This window comes from Perca flavescens, chromosome 24 (assembly GCF_004354835.1).
Source record: "Perca flavescens isolate YP-PL-M2 chromosome 24, PFLA_1.0, whole genome shotgun sequence".
Classification (NCBI taxonomy): Eukaryota; Metazoa; Chordata; class Actinopteri; order Perciformes; family Percidae; genus Perca; species Perca flavescens.
This window is the reverse complement of record NC_041354.1, coordinates 11,040,470-11,063,160: the sequence shown is the minus strand read 5'-3', so window position 1 is coordinate 11,063,160 and position 22,691 is coordinate 11,040,470. Positions and strand designations below refer to the sequence as shown.

Below are 22,691 nucleotides of genomic sequence, written 5' to 3'. Positions count from 1 at the left end.
GGGTTGATATCCTGTTTCTGGTGAGCAAATAACTGAACTTGGCTGTCAGTCTGGGGTTTATTTCGGACACCGCACACACTGTGTAGCTACAAAACTTAAACTTATACCACCAACTCTGCTCCGTTTGCATACGACACGTCTGCTTCCTCTTTCTCTATCTCTCTTCTGAGTTAGTTAAATTACCAAGTCTTCTTGACCTGACTTGACTCAGCCGCCTGCATGAACTTCCGGTCTTTCCCAAATCTACCCGGAGACTTTCTCTGCACACAGAGGACTTTGAAGAGGGACGACCTGCAGTAGCAGATTTATCTATCATCAGTAAACCAACGCTTTACATGCAGCTCTGTTTGTTACAGTGGTTGAAAGAAGACCAAACCAAATTGAGGCTTTGTGGGGTTTTTTTCGGCAGATTATCTCGTCCTGTACAAATCAAGCCCTGATTTAACCAAACATGATAACAAACTTAGAAACACAACGGCATCAAATGTACTGAACACAGAGGTGTCAAGTAACAAAGTACAAATACTTTGTTACCTTACTTAAGTAGAAATTTTGGGTATCTATACTTTACTGGAGTAATTATTTTACAATTTAATTCAATTTTATTCATAGTATCAAATCATAACACGAGTTATCTCGAGACACTTTACAGATAGAGTAGGTCTAGACCACACTCTATAATTTACAAAGCCCCAACAATTACAGTAATTCCCTCAAGAGCAAGCAGTGCGACAGTGGCGAGGAAAAACTCCCTCTTGGGAAGAAACCTCGGACAGACCCGGGCTCTTGGTAGGCGATGTCTGGCGGTGCCGGTTGGGGATGCGATGAACAGTGGCAGTAATAAAAAAAAAAAAAATCTTGGTGCCAACGTTCTCCAAGGAAATACACTGGGTGAAAAAACATAAGGACTCCGGGGAGTAAACTCCCCAGAAGCTAGGATTAATAACAAGCATTTCTGGGACGGGATACCACAAATGGTAATAGAAAGGGAGAGGAGAGAGCAGCTCAGTGTGTCAAAGGAAGGAAGTCCCCTGGCAGTCTAGAACTATCACAGCGTAACTAAGAGAGACAGGTCATACCAGCATACTTTTTACTTCTACTCCTTACATTTTCATGCAATTATCTCTACTTTCTACTCCATACATTTTAAAAATAGCCTCGTTACTCCTATTTCAGTTCGGCTTGTTTTCATTCCGGCTTGTCATCGTTCAAAAAAACACACACACAAAAAAAAAAACTAACCAGATAAATCGCGCCATCCGGATAGAGTGAATTTGATTGTGGTTGGATGAGAAGTATAAACACATACCATTCCGACACCCTATTGGTTTGTATGCGATCCATCGCACCTGCACAGACCTGGTGCTAATACGGCACCGACGACCGTTATCTACCGGACCATAGTAACGCGGATTTTGGTGCCTCATTAGGTGCTACTGAAATGCCTGCGCTTCTCTCTGATGCTCCGAAAACGGACGTTAGAGGGAACTGAAACATCGCTGCACGGGACTCTAGTTAACACTACACTAGACAGCAGGTAACGTTAGCCTACGGTTAGCTAGCAGCTGGAGTAAACACGGTTAAAATGCTGACAGCTAAACGGTGTAAAAGTGTGTCTGTATTTCACTGTAGAGGATTGTAACACCAGACTGTAGCTGCCATTGTCTGAAAAACACAGACTCAGAGATGTGTCACCTTTTTCAGCCCTTCTGAGTTTACAGGTATGATTTTAATATAACATTATTATAGTCATTATGGCCTTTAGAAAACAGTTTTTTTTGTGGAGGTGGGATGGGCTAAGCTTTTGTCCTTAATGGCATTTTCCCTCCTTACATTACTTTTACTTTTATACTTTAAGTAGTTTTGAAACCAGTACTTTTACACTTTTACGTGAGTAAAAAGCTTGAGTTGATACTTCAACTTCTAAGTCTTTTCAAACCCTAGTATCTATACTTGAGTAACGAATGTGAATACTTTTGACACCTCTGACTGAACATAAGGTGATGCTTGGATGTTTTGTCTGTGTTCAGACTGAATGTCCTCCAACAACAGGTCTCCCTTCATAACGGCCACTATCGACAAAGACCCTGCTTCAAAATAAAAGCTGAGAATCAAAAATCTCAGCCTGTCCCTCTACATAATGCAGATCTGTTTTTTTTCCAATCAGGATTAAAGCTTTATAGAGCGCTGCTTTCAGTGAAACCAAAATCAAAGATTCACAGAGAGTCTTAATGTGAAGGTAGAAAAAGTGTTACTTTCAGTACTTCCTTTTAAGGACACGTCATTATCATCCAATGAACACATGAGGCAATTCTAAAAGGTTGCAAAAGGGGGGGCTTGCTGTGTCTTCCTGTCTTCAGTATAGATTACTGACAGCGTTCTGTGATTATGGATCACTGGAAACTCTGGCTTGTTCATCTTCTCCCACTGTGTTTCTGTTTTGACAACGAAGGTACGGTATAAGAGCTTCTCATTACATATCAGTTTATCAGTTTGTGTTTGTCTAAGTCCTTCTTATTCTAGTGCAGTCAAAGGAGAAAAATGTGATGGGTGAAATTAAAACAAAAACTAAGTCCTTTAAAATCTCTATCCTGTTGTTTGCAGTGACTTTTGTGACAACCACAGGGAGGGATCCATATGTGGCTCGGCTATGCACCATTGACTCCTGGCGTGATGGCACACTTATCCGTTGTAAGATCAGTAGAGAAAGGAGAAGGGGAGACGACTGTTTTGTGGCGTATCCTCCGGGTGGAGAGGACTTGTTTACAATATGTGAATCTAGGTTCACTTTAATGATGGTGAATCAGACTGTATTTCTCCACCTGACTGGGTTAACACCAGTGGACAGTGGGAACTACATCTGTGTGTGTCCATATCCTGATGGAAAAGATATTCTCCGTCTCAATATCACTGTGGAAGGTACATTTATTGTAACTTTGGTACTAAAACTGTCAAATGTCAAATTTATGCTTTATGGTGGATGAACAAATATTCTGCTTCAGTATCACTGTGGGAGGTAAATGTGTTTCTTTTTGTGTTTAATGGGCAATACTTTTTTTTTGTCTTTCCAATCTTCTTGAAAATGAAGTGCTTAGGTCCAGGATACTGCTCATTACTATGATTGGTTTTGCATGCATCATTGTGTCCGTAGTTGCCATTGGACATATCCTGAGAAAAAAACATTGCAGGTGAAAACATCTTTCTGATTGAGAGCTTTAAACCTTGTAAAATAATGTAGTTTTTTATATTGAATAAAGAGTTTTTTACAGCAGTAATTTGTGTATTTCGTCATTCAGTTGTTTTCCACTTGTAACTCTGACATCTTATTTGCAGACACAATACGAGGTCAGGAGCACCTGTCTGTGAAACCCCCGTCTCTTTGGTGAGCCACTTATTCTTTTGTACTATGCATTTACATGTATAAAGCAGCTATTTATAGTGTATATTCATATATACATATTCATATACTTTAACATTCAAGATGTTTAGCTGAGGCCTTTTTATTGTTTAAAAAAAATAGGTTGCATGCAGACAGGAAATGATGAGAGGCAGAGATATGAAACAAATATCCAAATGTTGCTCTCACAGTTTAGGTGTTGTATCTGGACCACAAGGCCACCACAACATCTTTAGGGTGATGCAAAGGGCAGAGTGTTAGTGTGTCTGCAACAAGAGGAAACCTTTTAAACATAAATTAAAATAACAGATGTGAAGTGCAGTCGTGGAGGAAGTATTCAGATAAAAGTATTAATACCACACTATAAAAACACTCACATGCAAGTAAAAACCCTGCATTGAAAATGTTTTTTTAAGTAAAAGTATGCATCAGGAAAATGTACCTGAAGTATCAAAAGTAGTGCTGTGAAACGATTAAAATATTTAATCGCGATTAATCGCATTAATGTCATAGTTAACTCGCAATTAATTATACATTTTTATCTATTCTAAATGTCCCTTGATTTCTTTTTGTCCCATTATTTTTTTGTCATTTTAATGCTCTTAATAACATGGAAAAGTGGATCGGCTTGCTTTGTGCTTTTGTCGCCTGGCTTTGACGAGGGGGCGGAGAATTCCCATCAGCTGTGTGCTTGGCCATCATCAAGTGGTATTTCAGACTGGACATGCTGCCATGATAGCTCAGTTCACAACCACAAAACACACAGATCACTTTGGTCTTGTCAATGGAACCATTTGGCAACTTTTTAAAAGTAAACTTTCCATTCAGAATCTTATTGGCATTCATTTCGGCATCTCGCACTCACCATCCACTCAAAACTTAACTTTAGCCTACTACTCATTTTGATTGATTGTTTAGTTTGTAAAATATCTGAAATAGTGACACTTTTGGTCCAATCAAGCCTCCAAACCTCAAAATGATTACGAATAAATTAAAAATGATCAAATTAATTACAAACAAAAGCAGAAAATCCTCAGATCTGAGAAGCTGGGACCATGAAATTGTTTTGCATTCTAGCATGATAAAATAACTAACAGTTATCAAAATACTTGATACATTTTCTAAATCAACTAATCTTTTCAGCTCTAATTGTATAGCAGTGGCGGCGCCAGAGATGTTCTTTTGCTGGTGCTTTGGGGTTGCTGGACGTTTCAGTGAGGGTGCTCTGAAAGTTTGAGTTTCCCTTGACACAAATGGCTAAGGCTAACGTTACACACACTCGCGCAGATGCCCACCCACCTCCGCCGCAGTTTATTAAACGAGCGAACGAGAGAGATTGATTTAAAGTTGCCGATACAACAGCACCATAGAACTCTGATTAGCCCACCAAACATATTTCAAATACCAGCCAACATGCCGGGTTCAAACAATCATTACTGCAGCTCTCATACATTGGCTGAGAAGATTAATGCAGCATGCCAAATACACCACCCATAGCCAAGCACACACATAAAAACACACACGTGAATACGTTACTGTGGAAGTAAGGTCAAAAGTTCAATGTGTGCCGAATAGATCACCTGTGTTTTTTAGCCTGTTTTATTAATGTATTTATTCATTTTTCAAATGTAAATTATACTATTTACACATTAACAATTTTTTATTTATTTATAAATCAACCACAGCAATTTCTTGGGGGTGCTATGGCAAATCTAGGGGTAGTTACAGCACCCCCTAGCAAAAGCAGAAAATCCTCAGATCTGAGAAGCTGGGACCGTGAAATGGTTTTGCATTCTAGCATGATAAAATAACTAATAAATATCAAAATAATTGATACATTTTCTAAATCAACTAATCATTTCAGTTCTAATTGTATAGGCTATACTATTAAGTACAGTAATGAAAATTCATATTTTTTTAAGCTCATCATGTGTTCTTATGCAAAAAATAATGTTCAACATTTCTCTCTGAATTTAAAGTGAAAAGAAAATACAAAGTTTAAAGTGCAAGTACCTCAAATGTGTAAGCACAGTACTTGAGGGAATGTACTTACTGTAGCTACATTCCTCCACTGCAGATATGTATGTAAGAGGTAGTGTAGGTCTATGCCAGGAGAAAATACAATAGGTGGCATCTTTACTTACTCTTGTTTAATACAGGGTAGCAATGACTTGTATTTTCAGGACAATTCACAATAACTATCCGGATGTAACCTTCTTTAGCCTGCATTTTAAAGTGCTCAAATTATGCTCATTTTCAGGTTCATAATTGTATTTATAGGTTATAAAAGAATAGGTTTATGTGGTTTAATTTTCAGAAAACACCATATATTTGTTGTCCTGCACATTGCTGCAGCTCCTCTTTTCACCCTGTGTGTTGAGCTCTCTGTTTTAGCTACAGAGTGAGGCATCTCACTTCTGTACCATCTTTGTTGGGAGTCACACATGCGCAGTAAGTACTGCTAGCCAGTCAGAAGCAGAGTATGAGGGCGTGCCACGCTAGCAGCTAGGCAAGCATTATAACGTGTGTTACAAAGTGACGCACATTCGTCACTGAAGTAAAAGCTGGACTACAATAGAGCTGTTTGGAGCAGTTTGTGAACAGTGTTTTCTGTTGGAGATGGTAAGTCCCTTTGGGGTGGACTTTGGGCTTTTTCACTTTGTAAACCTATAACATGCACACAAAAGATATATACCACAATATGAGCACTTTAAAGCATAATGCAGTAAGATGTTGATGTTTCCACAGGACCAAAATGACCCAGATGACCCCGATGACCCCTACACAAGCCTCCAGCAGCCAGCCGATGATCTCTACCAGACCTTCTCCTCGGTCCACCGTCAACACGACAACAAGAGGAATTCAGCCAGCAACAGCATAGTGACTGTCCATCTGGGTAATGAGGAAATAGATGAAAGAGAGACTGCAATCTATCAAAATATCTGAATCCAAAATCCAGATAACATGACTGTACAGTATAACTGTACAGTATGTTGAAATGTTTTTGTTATTGCCATACAATAATTTCTCTTGTTTTATACGTGTCGATGTTAACAAAACAACATTCAAACATGCTTTTAAGAAACGCTATGATTTGTTGAATGATTTTTGGCAAAGACAAATGACAAGTTGTATGTAAATGCTAAATCACCTGATGTCTTATTCCTCTTGTAGGATCAATTTAAATAGTAATTTAACACTGTGCTGTAAAGCTGCCCTCTGGTTGGATGTTGCAAGATTATTAGGACATGTTAAGTTACCCTTTCATTTTTTAACACACATTCGTTCTCATAAATCATGTACAGAATCCTCAATGAAGAAGTTGAGACTTTTTTTAATTCTCATTATTATTCATACATGTATCACTGTTGTATATTATAAGATAAAGTTGAGAAGGTCATATTCCAAAGGCTCTTTGTTATAACTGTACTGTATATTAATGTATATTATACATATATATATTAACTGTATTGTGAATTTATCTTTTATTATTCTGTAAAAATGAACAACAAAAAAATACTTTTGCTCCAAAACCTTTTCAAATTAAATATAGTCAATGTCAATCACCATGTGTTAAGTTATAGTATGGGATATGTGCTATGCTTGTTGGCTATAATGCTATTGTGGTAAGTATAATATGGAGAGCATTCTTTATCAAAATTGTGTTTAGAGTTCTTTTACTTCCTTTCTAGGACACTTCATCAGCTCATGAGCTTTTAAGGTATTTTAGGCAGTTTGAGGTCAGTGTCGTCTCATCCCCCCCCCCCCTCTCTTCAGTATAGTTTCCCGACTGCAACACTGTTACTCAGACTCTCTCATCATGGGTCAGTTGACACTGTGTTATGTTCTGCTCCTGCCACTGTGTTTGGGTTTTGACTCTGAAGGTATGTACGGGAGATTTTAATAACATGCAATGCATGCCAGTCAGCTAGTTTTGCAGTTTGTTAGAATAATATGTAGCCTGTAATAAGTTTCCTAACTTTGGTTTTTTTTGCAGGGACTCTTGTGAAAACCATCGGGAGAGAACCAGATGTTACTCCGATATGCACCAATACATCACTGAGTCCCATCACACTTATAGTGTGTAAGATCAGAACAGAGATGAGCGGGGGAGAAGAGTGTCGTCTGCTGTATCGATATGGACAGGACTTTGAGAACCAATGTGACTCCAGATTCACTTTAATGATGGTGAATCAGACTGTATTTCTCCACCTGACCAGTTTAACACCAGTGGACAGTGGGAACCACACCTGTGAGTGTACAAATCCCAAGGAAACATACATTCTCCATCTGAACATCACTGTGGAAGGTAAACAGATATTATATTTTTCCTTCATACTTTGACTAAATTTAAAAAAAGCATACAATAATTGCGATGGCTAATTAAAGGCAAATACCGGTTTTCTGACAAAGACTTTTTTTCTTTTGAATGTTTTAGAGGATGGAGATGCCGACAGTTCAACACAAATGCAGATTCTAATTGCCTTGATTGGTGTAACTATAGTCATCACTATAACTGCAGTTATCTTCGGGTATATCTACAGAAGTATACAACATGGGTGAGAGTCTATTGCAATGTTCATAAATATTTTTAGGAATGTTATAACCTAACGGTATTTGACGCTCTAAAACAATATAACTACATTAATTGTGATGAACAAATGTTCGTTCATTTACATGCAGCATCAAGCTTCCTTAACTTTCCGTTTCATGTGAAGTAACAAAGGAAGACGCTGCCTTTCATTTCCTGTCTATCCTATCTATAAACATAGACCGAAACATTATGATTAATCACTAATGGATTGTTGTTTGACCCAACAGAAGACAACCACAACCACTGAGCAGTCATCTAAACACGGTAAGGAAACCTCTTACATCTTGGATTGAGCCATATGTATATTGTATTTGGATATATACAGTTTGTTTAAAATTAAAACAATACCCTCAAACTCAGAAAGAAGCCAGTGTATTATTTTAAGATTATATTTTAAATTTGATTTCCCATGTTCAAATGTGTACATTTCATGTTTTATTCATATATTTGAGAATCAGTGAGGAGACGATGCATTGAACCACATCATGAAAAGGTTTCAGTAAATGTAGTGACTCCGTAGTGACATATTGTAGCCAGACTTTAAAAACATGATGCATCAAGATTCATTTATTTATTATAGGATGAAGATGACCCAGATGACCCTTACACAAGCCTCCAGCAACCAGCGAGTGATCTCTACCAAACTATCTCAAACTCAGCAGGCAAGATGGTGACGATCCACTTGGATAACCAGGAAATAGACGGAGAAGAGACTGATCCAAGTTGCGAAATCTATGTAAACATTTAAACCAAAGAATCCAGATAATGAAACCTGTAATAAATAGATGTTGGCGACTTACTGAACAACAGACTACTGAGCGTAGTTGGCCTTCAGTTCTTTGAAATATCCAAATTGATACTTTTTTTATTGCCTTTAATACACAATTACAAGCAATTAACATCACAAAAGAAGAAGAAAAAACATCTTGAGACTGGGCTTCATTTGTCATATAGAAACAACACTGTCACTGTAAACCAATGCATCTTGGGAAAATAAAGGAAAAGGCGGGAATTACACTGCAGCCAGTATATTACTGTAAATTTACGATGAAAAGTTTTTTTAGAGCACACCTACAGTTATATATTTACTGTCGCTATAAAGATTCTGCGTAGGGTTAGTGATGAATATATAGAATAATGATGATACTGATAAATGAAAAACAAAGGTTTTACAGGTACCTTCTAGTAAAAATAGGTACTTTTAGCTGTAGCTGGGCAGTCATGGGTATTCCATCATGTAGACATGCGTTACTTTCTTTATCCAGTGCGCAGCCATTGGGGGGGGGTTAGGCTTCATCCAGGTAATGATAATTTTTCTTGCAACCATCAATAAAACATGCAGTATAAGACAGATCTGTTGTAGACAGGTGGTTAGGAAGTACATCTAATAAAAAAGGTCCTTTGCCATTAATACATTTTGATGTGAAGATCTTATGCAATATTTTGACGGTGTCCTGTTTCTTTACTAAAAGCTAATCATTTTCTCATCACATTCTTCAAGATGCTGGATTATTAATGCATGCATCACCCATCAAAGGAATCGGTTTATTTCTGATAATATTTATCCTCAACACCCCTAATTATTTTAAGTTGTCGCTGGTCGCTTGTAATTTGTTCATAGATGTGCTGTATTAAAGTATTGCAGTGGTCAACAAGTCAATGCAATAAAGTTTTCAAAATATAACTCCTTGTAGGACTATTATTTTCTAACGCACACACCTTGCTTTGAGTTGAGGCCTTTCTGATGATCACAATCATGTCAAAAATAACGTCCTTAAAACTACACAGAGAAACGTTTGAGACCCTTTGGCCGTGACTTGTATAATGTTGATTATACTGGAATAAAAAACAAATAAAATCCAGTCATTATAACTGTATTATTGCTAAATGAAGATGAAATATCCCCAAAGCTTGTAATGCTTACATTCACATAACTAGATTACAGGTTGTTGTTTTTTTATTTCACTTGCAAGAAAGTTTCTGTCACTTCCAGCAGAGCTGTATGACAATGACACCTTGTTTCCTTATGAAAGAGGCCAGAGACATACATTGCAATGAGCTGCTAAGACCCTGCAGCTTTCTATTCACAGCTCAAGCTCAGGTCTCTATAAATGTAATAACCACAAAAAGTAGACATGTCAGTTTTAGCATGTTGTGTGACGTACAACTCTTCCTAACCATACAAACTGTAAGACCAATGCACGGGATACTTCTAAATTAAAATCGGTTTGGGTCCAGCTCAAACTGGCTGATGCTTGATCATTTTACATCTTATTGTAGATATATATATATATATAACAGGCACATTAAAGTTTTTTGAGATGAGAGTCTCTAAAAATGAAAGCAGAAGCTCCTGCAGCACTTCCTTTATAGGAGAGTTCACACCAGCTCATACCTCTGTGAGAGTCTGAGGTTTAGGTAGCAAGAGAGTGTCCTCCTCCCTTCAGTACAGGATACTGTCCACTGCCAGCAGCAGTTGCTTCTTGACCAGAATGGCAAAATGGAGACCATGCTTCTTTCTGCTTCTGCAGCTGATTCTGTGTTTTGACAACGAAGGTAATGCATGGAAATTAATTTACATAATGTGAAATGTATGCAAGTTGCTGTTCACTATTTTCAGCAGTCTTTGGTTTAAAAAAAGAGAACTAAATATTTCCTGTAATTTTGTAGTGAAAAAACTACAGCTATCACTAACTCAGATGGTTGTTTGCAGTGACTCTTGTGAAAACCATCGGGAGAGAACCAGATGTTACTCCGATTTGCACCAATACAACACTGAGTCCCTTAACACTTTTAGTGTGTAAGATCAGAACAGAGATGAGCGGGGGAGAAGAGTGTCGTCTGCTGTATCGATATGGACAGGACTTTGAGAACCAATGTGACTCCAGATTCACTCTTATGATGGTGAATCAGACTGTATTTCTCCACCTGACCAGTTTAACACCAGTGGATAGTGGGAACCACACCTGTGAGTGTACATATCCTGGTGAAACATACATTCTCCATCTGAACATCACTGTGGAAGGTAAACAGATATTATATTTTTCCTTCATACTTTGACTAAATTTAATAAAAGCATACAATAATTGTGATTGCTAATTAAGAGCAAATACCGGTTTTCTGACAAAGACTTTTTTCTTTTGAATGTTTTAGAGGATGGAGATGCCGACAGTTCAACACAAATGCAGCTTGTAAGCTCCTTGATTGGTGTAACTATAGTCATCCCTATAACTGCAGTTATCTTCGGGTGTATCTACAGAAGTATACGACATGGGTGAGAGACTATTGCAATCTTTATAACCTAACGGTATTGGACGCTCTAAAACAATATAACTACATCAATTGTGATGAACAAATGTTCGTTCATTTACATGCAGCATCAAGCTTCCTTAACTTTCCGTTTCATGTAAAGTAACAAAGGAAGACGCTGCCTTTCATTTCCTGTCTATCCTATCTATAAACAGAGACCAAAAATTATGATTAATCACTAATGGATTGTTGTTTGACCCAACAGAAGACAACCACAACCACTGAGCAGTCATCTAAACACGGTAAGGAAACATCTTACATCTTGGATTGAGCCACATGTATATTGTATTTGGATATATACAGTTTGTTTAAAATTAAAACAATACCCTCAAACTCAGGAAGAAGCCAGTGTATTATTTTAAGATTATATTTTAAATTTGATTACCCATGTTCAAATGTATACATTTCATATTTTATTCATATATTTGCGAATCAGTGAGGAGACAATGCATTAAACCACTTCATGAAAAGGTTTCAGTAAATGTAGTGACTCAGTAGTGACATACTGTAGCCAGACTTTAAAAACATGATGCATCAAGATTAATTTATTTATTATAGGATGAAGATGACCCAGATGACCCTTACACAAGCCTCCAGCAACCAGCGAGTGATCTCTACCAAACTATCTCAAACTCAGCAGGCAAGATGGTGACGATCCGCTTGGATAACCAGGAAATAGACTGATCCAAGTTGCGAAATCTATGAAAACATTTAAACCAAAGAATCCAGATAATGAAACCTGTAATAAATGGATGTTTGTGACTTACTGAACAACAGACTACTGAGCGTAGTTGGCCTTCAGTTCTTTGAAATATCCAAATTGATACTTTTTTTATTGCCTATAATACACAATTACAAGCAATTAACATCACAAAAGAAAGAAGAAAAAAAAACATCTTGAGACTGGGCTTCATTTGTCATATAGAAACAACACTGTCACTGTAAACCTTTGATGTAAATGTATTGCTAAAATCTTACAGTATCTTACTGTTATATTGTTATACAGGATCATAGTGTAAATGGCAATGCATTCTGGGGAAAAATAATATTACAGCACTATCTGTGAACGTTACAGATTACAGGTATTTACTGTTAATACCAATGCATCTTGGGAAAATAAAGGAAAAGGCAGGAATTACTCTGCAGCCAGTAGATTACTGTAAATTCAAATAATACAGTAAGAAACTGTATATCTATTTACATTCAAATAACTTCAAATTTAAAATCTGTATGCTGTATGCAGGCTTCATCCAGTTTATAGTGATCATTTTTCTTGCAACTGTAGTGAACCACAGTGAGGTGTTGTGAACGCAACACCAGTAGTCCTGTAAAACTCCTCCCTTAGCTCCTCCCCCTACCCAGGTGTAGTATTAAAGCCCTCAGCTGGCTCAGTTTAGCCTTTTGCTGGTCCCTGGTGGTGGTTGCCTCCTGGTGAGTAGGGTCCCCATTTTTATTCTTTCTTGGTGATTTAAAGTTGCCCCTCCAACTAACGTGCCTTTTTTCTGTTTTAGGTTCACCTGTTGCTGTTCTGCTTTACTTTGTTTTTGCTAGGTTTGCCTTTTCTTTAGTTTATTTATTAAGTTTGTTTACTTTGAATATATTTCTGTTATTTCGCTTGAGTATATGTTCTAAGATTTAGTTACCAATGGGGTTGTTGGTTTTTGTTAATTTTTTATTCTTTGTTTCAGGAGTGTTTTTCTTTTGTTTCCCTGCTTTTTTGGCGTGGCCAGGGTGTCTTCAGGTGGGCGGCTAGGCACCGTGTCGAACCTCGCTCCCGTTGCATGCAAGTAGGCACTGGGACTCTTTTAGTGCATGTTTTGTTGTAGTGTTTGTAGTGTTGCCTCCCAGACTAGGGAGACTGGGTATCCTTTCAGTAGTCTGCCACCATTGAAGCCCCAGCCCACTGATTTGAGTTTATTATATGTATTTCATTGGAGTTTTTAGTATTGTTATAGTTGTCTTCTTTCAGGTCATTTTTGTTAATAAAAACGTTTGTTCTGTTTTACCTACTGTCTCTGCCTCATCAGTTTCCAATCGGTGTCCTTATTAGAATTTGGTTTTCATATCCTGGGGTGCAAGTCCCCAGGTGGCGTTGTCGGTCCCTAAGTTTCCTCCCCTTAGTTGTCTTTAGTTTCTCCTCCCAGTATTTATATATTTAAAATATTCCACTCCTCGCGACACAACCATCAAAACATGCAGTATATAAGACAGATCTGTTGTAGACGGGTGGTTAGGAAGTACATCTAATAAAAAAGGTCCTTTGTCATTAATACATTTTTATGTGAAGATCTTATGCAATATTTTGACGGCGTCCTGTTTCTTTACTAAAAGCTAATGTTCTCGTCACATTTTTCAAGATGCTGGATCATTAACGCATGCATCACCCATCAAAGGTATAGGGTTTTTTTTCTGATATTTATCCTCAACACCCATAATTATTTTAAGTTGTCGCTTGTGATTTAGATGTTCTGTATAAAACTATTGCAGTGGTCAACAAGTCAATGCACTAAAGTTTTCAAAATATAACTTATTGTAGGACTATTTTATTCTAACGCACACACCTTGCTTTGAGTTGAGGCCTTTCTGATGATCACAATCATGTCAAAATAACATCCTTAAAACTACACACTGAAAAGTTTGAGACCCTTTGGCTGTGACTTGTATAATGATTATACTGAATAAAAAAAAATTCAGTCATAACTGTATTATTGCTAAATGAAGATGAAATATTCCCAAAGCTTATAATGCTTACATTCACATAACTAGATTACAGGTTGTTTCTTCATTTCACTTGCAAGAAAGTAAGTTTGTCACTGACGACACCCTTGTTTCCTTATGAAAGAGGCCAGAGACATACATTGCAATGAGCTGCTAAGACCCTGCAGCTTTCTATTCACAGCTCAAGCTCAGGTCTCTATAAATGTAATAACCACAAAAAGTAGACATGTCAGTTTTAGCATGTTGTGTGACGTACAACTCTCACTAACCGTACAAACTGTAAGACCAATGCACGGGATACTTCTAAATTAAAATCGGTTTGGGTCCAGCTCAAACTGGCTGATGCTTGATCATTTTACATCTTATTGTAGACATATATATATATACAGGCACATTAAAGTTTTTTGAGATGAGAGTCTCTAAAAATGAAAGCAGAAGCTCCTGCAGCACTTCCTTTATAGGAGAGTTCACACCAGCTCATACCTCTGTGAGAGTCTGAGGTTTAGGTAGCAAGAGAGTGTCCTCCTCCCTTCAGTACAGGATACTGTCCACTGCCAGCAGCAGTTGCTTCTTGACCAGAATGGCAAAATGGAGACCATGCTTCTTTCTGCTTCTGCAGCTGACTGTGTGTTTTGACAGCGAAGGTAATGCATGGAAATTAATTTACATAATGTGAAATGTATGCAAGTTGCTGTTCACTATTTTTAGCAGTCTTTGGTTTAAAAAAAGAGAACTAAATATTTCCTGTAATTTTGTAGTGAAAAAACTACAGCTATCACTAACTCAGACGGTTGTTTGCAGTGACTCTTGTGAAAACCATCGGGAGAGAACCAGATGTTACTCCGATATGCACCAATACAACACTGAGTCCCTTAACACTTATAGTGTGTAAGATCAGAACAGAGATGAGCGGGGGAGAAGAGTGTCGTCTGCTGTATCAATATGGACAGGACTTTGAGAACCAATGTGACTCCAGATTCACTCTTATGATGGTGAATCAGACTGTATTTCTCCACCTGACCAGTTTAACACCAGTGGATAGTGGGAACCACACCTGTGAGTGTACATATCCTGGTGAAACATACATTCTCCATCTGAATATCACTGTGGAAGGTAAACAGATATTATATTTTTCCCTCATACTTTGGCTAAATTTAATAAAAGCATACAATAATTAGCCATCTTAAGGGCAAATACCGGTGTCCTTTTTCTGAGAAAGACTTTTTTCTTTACAATGTTTTAGAGGCTGGAGATGCCGACAATTCAACACAAACGCAGATTCTAATTGCCTTGATTGGTGTAACTATAGTCATCACTATAACTGCAGTTATATTCGGGTGTATCTACAGAAGTGTACGACATGGGTGAGATACTATTGCAATGTTCATAAATATTTTTAGGAATGCTTTATAACCTAATGGCATTGGACGCTCTAAAACAATATAACTACATCAACTGTGATGAACAAATGTTCGTTCATTTACATGCAGCATCAAGCTTCCTTGACTTTCCGTTTCATGTGAAGTAACAAAGGAAGACGCTGCCTTTTATTTCCTGTCCTATCTATAAACATAGACCGAAACATCATGATTAATCACTAATGGATTGTTGTTTGACCCAACAGAAGACAACCACAACCACTGAGCAGTCATCCAAACACAGTAAGGAAACATCTTACTGTACATCTTCTCCATTTATGTGGTTCATTTAACTTTAATATTTGTCTTTCTGTAGGAGCCAGAAGACATTGAGCCATACAGCACCTTCATGCGGAGAGAGAGTGGGCTTTATTCAACAGTCAGACTAAATGTCTGTAACACTAATAATACAAACATGTCTTCTACAGAGGACACACATGCAGTCACACATTACACTGTCTAAAGTGAAAGGGGACCTGTTGTCCACAAGGTGGCACTCTTTTGCTTTGTGCTAACTCGTGTACTTCACTCAAAGTGTATCCTTTGTGTAAGTTGAAATAAGCATGTTAAAAGCATTATTGTTATTGTATTATAAAGTAATATTTATAAGAATCAACAAGTGATCTTATGAATAAACTGCTAAAACTAAGTTGTTGTTCTCTTCTTTATTCCTCTCTCTAAATCAGATTCAGAATATAACTAGATAATGATTTAAATTACAATAATACAGATCACTCCTTATGATGCCGGGTTTAGTTATTGTAGCAGGGGAGTGATGCTTTTATATCTTCCAAAACATGAACATCATTCTGTATTGCAGAAGACTTGAAACCAGCGATTGAGACCATGAACTCATTATGAAAATGTTTTCTGAGGTAATAAATCTGACTTCTACAGAAACCGACCTCCTTTTGCAACCGCCCGTGTCACCCCCTGCTGGAATTCAGATAGAATGCAGCTTTAAGGCACTTCCGCATTTGCAGCACTTGGCCGAACCGGATGCTTTGTCCATTAATCTTATACAGTCTATGATACAAACCCACAGTGCCACCTTGATTCCTAAGATCATCAGGGACAGGTTTGCTTGCCATCCCCAGAATCAGAACAAAAAAGGGGGAAGCAGCGTTTAGTTTCTATGCTCCACGTATCTGGAACAAACTTCCAGTAAACTGTAGATCGGCACCTACGCTCCGCTCTTTTAAATCAAGGCTGAAGACCTTTCTTTTCGATACTGCCTATGTTTAATTCTTTGCACTGCACTGTATTGGGAATTTTATTCTTTTATTCCTGAATTTAATCTGTTTTTGATTAACTGTTTTTAATTTTGTATGAAATGCATTACTTTTGTATGAATTGCATTCATTTTGTATTAACTATTTTTAATTTTGTATTAACTTGTATTCATTTCTGTGTTTTAATGTTTTATGTAAAGCACATTGAATTGCACCGCTGCTGAAATGTGCTATACAAATAAAATTGCCTTGCCTTGCCTTGAGAGAATGAGAAGGATGTTTTGTCCTTTCCATTCAAACATGTACATCCTTTGTTATTGTTTCTTTCTCTGGTGTTTCCCTGTCAGTTTTCTTCATTTACAGAGGAAGTACGAGGAGGTTTATAAGTATCTGGTTTACATTTACTGCATTTCTTCTTTGGTTGTTGGCACAAATCCCAGTTTGAGACAGGCCATTAGCAGTTTTATTAAAGGTCAAGAGAACATATTTTCTCAGCACTATTAAGGGAGATTCAGGGAAATGAATCAGCTGTTTCCTGATTGGAAACAGCTGATTTAGAGCATCAGCATCTATGTGATGCTCTAAGTGAAATGAACTGAAGAAGACAGAGCAATAATGCCTCAGCTTAAATTAAGTGAATTTAGCATTTTCTCAGGCAGGGAGCTTGGTTTCTGCATCAAGGATTCAATCAGCGAAAAAGACTTTCACTTTGTCATTTACTGAACCAAATGTAGTTTGAACTTTGTATAATTATCACTCAGAAAGATGGAAGAAAGTAACTGAGTACATTTAATCAAGTACAGTACTTAAGTACATTTTTGTGCTTGTACTCACTTTATGCTACTTTATACTTCTATTGCAACATCTTGTACTTTTTGCTCCATTACATTTATCTGACAGCTTTAGTTGCTATCTACTTTGCAGACGAAGGCTTAACATATTTAACACAAACATGAGTTTTGAACTGTGTCAAGGGTTATACAACCCTACAGTATAGGAATTATCCTGCTTACATGTTATCAGTAATAATATTCAGATAGTATGATTTATGATACTGCAACATAACACTGACAGGGCCAGAGGGCAGCCTGCTGCCTAAAGTACATTTTGTTCCTATTACTTCTGTACTTCTAAAGTAAATATTTGAATCCAAGAATTTTACTTGTAACTAAGTGGTTCTACAGTGTGGGCCTGCTACTTTTACTCAATCTGAATACTTCTTTAACCTGTTGTGGTGTTGAGTGTTCTGTTTCCTGTTTTATTTTTGATAGTCTGGGTTTCTGTCTTGTCTGGTTTTACTGGGCCCAGTCCTAATGTGTTGCACCTGTTCCCCAGCCCTAGTGTCACCTGTTCCTGGTTTTCTCATTTACCCTGTGTGTATTTAGTCTCTGTGTTCCCCTTGTCTGTTCATGTCAGGTCATTTTGTTTTGTTTTGTTAGTGTGTTTCAGTTCATGTGAGGAGTTACCCTGCTGACTCTGAACTCCAGTTTGTGATATCCTGTTCTTTTCTTTTTTTTTTTGTCATCTACATTCTGGACTTTGTTTTTTGCCTTCTTCAGATTGGGCTCCTTGTGTTGGTACGAATTTAGTTTTTTTTAAATAAATCCTCAAGCAACTAAACTCCCACTCGCTCTCCGCATTTGAGTCCACCATTTCCTGAGTATCGTGACATTACCACTGCTGCTCAGTAGGCTAAATTTAAAGGATCACTTAATATCTTATCAATGTTTTTGTCTGTACAGTATTTTTGCAATTCACCAGAAAGCTCTATTAACCACTGCATGCTGCAGGATGTGGCAACATGCTGGTGTGTTATGTTACTAGGCTCGTTCGAGATGAACTGCGCCTCACCTGTAAAGTGAACGAGAGCAGGCGAGAGCAGCCGGGGGGCGGTGACAAAAATCCGCTGTCAAGTCGGACAGTTCCAGCAGACTTCAGGCTGAACAGGAAGTGACAGAAACACTGTGGTCCGATTCCGATATAATATAATGTTATCAGACCCATATATCAGCTCCTACACAGTCTCCAGTTGTTTTTATTATGACAGAGTAGCTGTCAAATAAACTGACTCCACCAGATGGATTGCTTCACATTTGCTGGCATATCCATCTGGGAACTTACCGTTTGAGAACTTTTGGGAAGGGGTGAGAATACTGGTTAGCTGATTGGATAAACCATCTGTCTATCACCTATGTTGGTGATACACGGGCCAAATCAACCAATCAGATCAACGAAGCGTATGAAAATACAACCACAAGCCCGCCCCTGCTGCTGCAGGCAAAGCATAGCTCGTTAGCTCAGCATGCAAGCAACATGTCGGTAAAGGATATTTGCCGTTTGTGTAACGAGAATTTAGGAATAAAAGGCACCATTTCAGGTTCCCGGACCATATTCCAAAAGAAGGATCCAAGAGAAGAAAGCATTAGCGAGCAGCTAACAGAATTAGGGCTACCGCTCTCTGAAAATACTGGTTAGCTGATTGGATAAACCATCTGTCTATCACCATCTAAACCCACCTCAAAACCAACGCTGATTGGCCCGGTCGTTTGGCAAATGGCTCCAAATTTTCTCTATCTCAAGATGCCAGACTGATCTGTGAGTGGAAAACTGGCTAGCTGTCAAAATGCTCTAGATGCGATCTGTTGCTGATTTGATAACTATCAGCCACACAACAGGTGTTCTGTACAGAATAAGCCCTTAAATCAGACAAATAGTTGTTCAAATCCCTCCAAATCAAAAAAATATAAAACGTCACGTTGAGTCGATTCTGAACCAATCAACTGTTAGATGATCGTTTCTGCGCAGGTCTGGCTCATTTCGAACGAGCCTATTCGCTGGCTGACAGGAGTTTCTCAGTTGCTGTTGGCAACCTCGCCTTCTCATCTGAAAATCTACTTTGTGGTGTTCCCCAAGGTTAAGCCCTTTTAATTCTGTTTGCCTTGTACAGGCTTCCTCTTGGAAAGATATTAAGACACTTTAAAGGTATCTCCTTTCATTGCTACGCTGATGATATTCAAGAATACCGTCACCTTCCTAAAATAATTGCCTAAGTCATTTTTTTAACAAAAATGATTTTGTTGCCTAAATCATCTCCTCATGGTGCAGGCCACCTCTGGTAAAATTGCTTACATCCTCAGTTGAACAGGTCATGTGATTCTATGTCAGGCATGTGACTTAGGCAGTTTTATTTTTTGTGTTTTCTGAAAAACCTGAAAAAATGACTTAGGCAATTATTTTAGGAAGGTGACGATACTTTACTTTTAGCCTCAAAATGTGTCAGTTTTAAGTAACTGACTAAACGCTGGACTGACTAACACTGGACACTTTTAAAACACAGCTCGAGACCCATCTGCTTAGACTTTTGTATTTTTTTTCTTCTTTATTTTATGGTGTTTTAATCTTTGTTATACAAATACTTGCTTACTTCTTGGTAGATAGCTTGCAAGTGATGTAGACAAAGGTAAATATAGCTTGCTATGGAAGGCTGTTTTATTGCCAGTTATTGGGAGCTGGCACACCGGATGACTATTGTCTTGTGTAGACTCACGCTGAAATCATGTTCTTTTATTTGGTTAGTCAAGGGATATGACTCGTGAAAAGTTTCTCAATCAAGGGACCCTCTTTGGCTGTGGATAAGCTTTGCAGGAACTTGATAAACCGTGACTGCACTTCTTAGGCATTCAGATGCCTATCAAACCAGGAAACATTGAAGGTACATGTAAGGCTCTTCTGCTGAGATTCTGCTCTTTGATTGGGTGAGAGAAGGATTCAAAGGCAGTTCAGCATCACCTTAGCCAGTGGCGTAGTCTATGTGATATGCCGGTATAGACAGTATGATACCATGGAACCAGCACTGGAATTGTTTTTTAAAAAGTAGCAGATTGAGCAACATGTGGATTGTATTTAGATATACAGTTTGTTTAAAATGATAACAAGTGAAACTAATAATGAATGTGAATGTTTTATTTTGTAGAATTACATTGTGTTCTATCCTATCCAATATTGCCTATATTTCTAAGCATATTTTCTATGCTGTATTCTGATAAAATGCCCCTCCCCCACTTTTAAGACTTCCAAGAAAGCTGTTATTAAGTTATATAAGCTAAGTTATTTTGCGACTGGCTGGCAGGGTGTGACTATCTACAACTGCTGCACAGTGATAAGTTTCGAAATCAGAGAAGTGGAACTTGTGACCAAAATAATAATAATTTCTGGTCAAATCTAGATCATAGGGCCGGGGCTTTAATATTGGCACGTGTTGATGTTGGTACACCACAAGCCACTGGCTTCTGCTTTGGCGTCGCATCCTTGTTTCATATTACAGGTGTCAGCTGCCAGGTAGCGCCGGTACTTCCCAGATTTCATTAATAATTTGGAATCTACATATGTAGGCCTGTGTACAGTTGTAAAGTACAGTTGCCTGCAACACAGGAATATTTACATTGCAATTGCTGAATCACATAATGTATTACATGAACATGAACATCAAACAGAAACTTGGCACAGAAATTGTTGTGTAAGGGTTGTGAGACTTTACAGGGTACTATAGCATGAAAATAAAAATGATAGTAGATTGAGGAGAGTTCATTGGACAGTTCATTGCTGATTAAATCATTGCACATTAATCAATTTAAGTCATGTATTTATTTCCTATCCAGGATGTGGGTTCCCACTGTGACATACACAGAACAATTAGGTTCTTTCCAGGAATATATAAACACTTACAGGGAATTATAAAGTGACTTCCCCTCTGTGCTTTCTTGTAAACAAGATGTTGCAAGAGATTGTATATAGCAAAACAAACTGATGAGTACAACAACATCCAAGGTTTACACACACCCTAAGGCCTCTTCAACCCTCCTGTTTTCCTCAGGTCAATTTTTTTTATTTGGGGGGCACTTTAGGCCTTTATTGGACAGGACAGCTGAAGAAATGAAAGGGGAGAGAGAGAGAGAGAGAGAGAGAGAGAGAGAGAGAGAGAGAGGGGAATGACATGCAGCAAAGGGACGCAGGTTGGAGTCGAACCCGGGCCCGCTGCGTCGAGGAGTAAACCTCTATATATGGGCGCCCTCGGGTCAAATTTGACCCATTTTCAAAAAGTTTCTATATCAGAAATTTGGGTTTCTTTCAAACACATTGTCAAAAAAAAATAACATCGATGGTTCCCTACAACGCTCTTCATAAGTAAAATAAATGATCAGTTCACTACTTTCATTGAATTTGGGTGTTTTATTCAATTTTATAGCATTTGAAGACAAAAAATGATAAAAGATGTTGAAAAAACAACAAAAACTTCAAAACAGCGCAGAAAAAAATCTATAAAGACACTGGAAAAAGTGACAAAAACAAGGTGAAAAGCCACAAAAGTGTCGAAAAAACCAACGTTGGAAAAAAAAAGTTTTAATTTTACATTTTGACTCAAAACAAAAAGTTGCAGGTCGACGGGAAGATAACACAATAGTTAAGCGTGAGAGCCCACTCTCTTTCTTGTAGTAATGTGCTGCGATGAATCCCACTTCTAACCGAAATATAAACTTACAGCCCATTCTAGCAACAATGGACCCTTGACGGATTTCCTGAAGATAAAACAACAGTTTCAGTATTACAAAAGATTTCTTGTATAGGCGTGTGGGCGATGTCAGGAATGTTTTAGCAATTCGTGAGGATGACCTAACATCATAAATTGAGTAAGATTCTGTCATTTAAAAAAAAAAAAAAGTCATTGTTTGGTAGTAATCCCACACTAAATTATGCCGAATGGAAAAACTTGTTTTTCACATGCGGAACATTTGCAATTATAGGCCGTAAAGTACTTTCAACCCAATGTGGTAAAACTGAGGACAGGCAAAGTGGTTGATTTAGCAGTGGAAATGGTAATAGAGCCATTATGGGATATCAACACTTTCAAGACCTGCCATGAATTTGAATGAATGATACTGTATAGTACTTTCCCTATCTCAGAGACTTGTTTCTATGTACAAGTTTCTAAGTATTGTCCACTTGTTACACAGAAGTACAGTAAC

The 22,691-nt window shown here is 37.8% G+C and overlaps 1 protein-coding gene across 1 annotated transcript; it reads left to right on the top strand.

Annotated features, from left to right (window-relative positions):
• Positions 1 to 2,241: 2,241 nt before the first annotated feature.
• On the top strand, positions 2,242 to 6,444 carry LOC114551195 (uncharacterized). Its single transcript, XM_028572361.1, has 5 exons — positions 2,242 to 2,452; positions 2,605 to 2,919; positions 3,089 to 3,188; positions 3,334 to 3,382; positions 6,146 to 6,444. Exons 1-5 carry the CDS (start codon positions 2,389 to 2,391, stop codon positions 6,341 to 6,343), a joined length of 726 nt encoding a protein of 241 aa, XP_028428162.1. The 5' UTR covers positions 2,242 to 2,388; the 3' UTR covers positions 6,344 to 6,444.
• Positions 6,445 to 22,691: the final 16,247 nt, after the last annotated feature.